The sequence below is a fragment of the Carassius carassius genome, chromosome 1 (assembly GCF_963082965.1).
Source record: "Carassius carassius chromosome 1, fCarCar2.1, whole genome shotgun sequence".
In the NCBI taxonomy this organism is placed as follows: domain Eukaryota; kingdom Metazoa; phylum Chordata; class Actinopteri; order Cypriniformes; family Cyprinidae; genus Carassius; species Carassius carassius.
In genome coordinates this window covers 649,932-651,842 of record NC_081755.1, presented here as the reverse complement: position 1 = coordinate 651,842, position 1,911 = coordinate 649,932, and the positions used below count along the sequence as shown (strand labels likewise).

The 1,911-nt window shown below is 39.9% G+C and overlaps 1 protein-coding gene across 1 annotated transcript; it reads right to left on the bottom strand.

The window, feature by feature from the left end:
• Positions 1 to 330: 330 nt before the first annotated feature.
• Positions 331 to 1,328, bottom strand: LOC132134348 (gastrula zinc finger protein XlCGF8.2DB-like). Its single transcript, XM_059547062.1, has one exon. It carries the CDS (start codon positions 1,302 to 1,304, stop codon positions 450 to 452), a length of 855 nt encoding a protein of 284 aa, XP_059403045.1. The 5' UTR covers positions 1,305 to 1,328; the 3' UTR covers positions 331 to 449.
• Positions 1,329 to 1,911: the final 583 nt, after the last annotated feature.

Sequence of the window (1,911 nt, the reverse complement as noted above, 5' to 3'; positions counted from 1 at the left end):
ACTCAGCTATTCAATTCCAAGATCCAAAATGTTTTGAGTCCATTGTTCATAATTGGACTCGAGCTCAGACTCAAATCTGAGTCCAAGATCAAGTTCCCTAACTCTAGCAGTGCCACACAGCATGTTTCCAATCCTGCTGAATATATACCAGTCTGCTGATCTTCACTTCTGAACTTCCTGAGCTCATCGGTTTTCAATGCCAGTCCTGAAATCCAGATGTTTGTTCTTTTCAACCATAAGTGCAAAGACTGGAATTGAAAACCGCTGATATAGATCACAAAAGATACAAATACGGGGCTAAGATTGCATGACATTTTGGATGCTTCAAAGTGTGATGGCAAAACCATTTTTATTACATTAAGCAAAATGAAATTGTCCTTCTCCTCGGTGAATGCTCATGTAAACTGATAACATACAAACCAGTTCTCTTTTGAGTCCTCGTGTGTTGATTAAGATTGTGTGGCTTCTATGCAGTGTAAATTTCTCATGTGCCTGTTAAGGTTTCCTTTTAGAGTAAAAGTTTTTCCACACTGTTGGCAGGTGAAAGGCGCCTCCCCAGTGTGAATCTTCATGTGGTAACTAAGGTCTCCTTTTTGGTCGAAACTTTCTCCACACTGATGGCACACATATGGCTTCTCTCCGATGTGAATTTTCATGTGTCTGTTAAGGCTTACTTTTTGAATGAAGCCTTTTCCACACTGTTGGCAGGTAAATGGACTCTCTCCAGTGTGAATCCTCATGTGGACTTTAAGGCTTCCATGCTCACTGAAACTCTTTCCACACTGTTGGCAGGTGTAAGGTTTCTCTCCAGTGTGAATTCTCATGTGTCTTTTAAGGCCTACTTTTTGAGTAAAGCTTATTCCACACTGTTGGCAGGTGAAAGGGTTCTCTCTAGTGTGAGTTCTCATGTGCACTTTAAGGTTTCCATCTTGACTGAAACTCTTTCCACACTGTTGGCAGGTGTAAGGCTTGACTCCAGTGTGCATCCTCATGTGCCTGTTAAGGTTTCCTTTTTGGGTATAACCTACCCCACACTGTTGGCAGGTGAAAGGGTTCTCCCCAGTGTGAACTCTCATGTGCAAATGAAGATTTTCTTTCCTATTGAAACTTCTGCCACACTGTTGGCAGGTGTAAGGCTTCTCTCCAGAGTGAATCCTCTTGTGTCTGCTAAGTATGCCTTTTTGAGTGAAACTGTTTCCACACTGTTGGCAAGTGTAATGCTTCTTTCCAGAGTGAATTTTCTTGTCAATTTTAAGGTTTCCATATTCATTTAGGCTCTTTTCATATCGTTCTTCCTCTACCATTTCATTCAGTGCTTTGCACTCCCCTTTCAGCAGCATGAGGTCTAAGGTGAAAAGACAAATGAAAGTCATTTCCAGATTAACAGACATCAATACATTAATACACCCCACCACAGCACAGAAACTGCACTTGTTAAAATTACAAATGACTTGCTTCTTGCGTCAGATTAAGGCTGCATCTCATTTCTAGCTTTACTTGATCTTAGTGCAGCGTTCGACACCATAGATCATGACATACTCATAGATCGATTACAAAACTATACAGTTATTCAAGGGCAGGCTCTAAGATGGTTTAGATCCTACCTGTCCGATCATTACCATTTTGTTTATTTAAATGGGTAGTCATCTCATTTATCACCAGTAAAATATGGAGTGCCACAAGGATCCGTCCTAGGTCCCCTTCTATTTTCAATATACATGTTGCCCCTTGGTAATATTATTAGAAAATACGGAATTAGCTTCCACTGTTATGCTGATGATACTTGGCTATATATCTCAAGGAGACCAGATGAAACTTCTAAATTATCTAAGCTAACAGTGTGTTAAAAATGTAAAAGATTGGATGACCAATAATTTTCTCCAATTAAATTCGGATAAGACAGATATTAAT

Bases quoted from the DNA above. Each gene is read 5' to 3' on its own strand.
- LOC132134348 (XM_059547062.1), bottom strand. From the start codon at position 1,304: ATGGTAGAGGAAGAACGATATGAAAAGAGCCTAAATGAATATGGAAAC.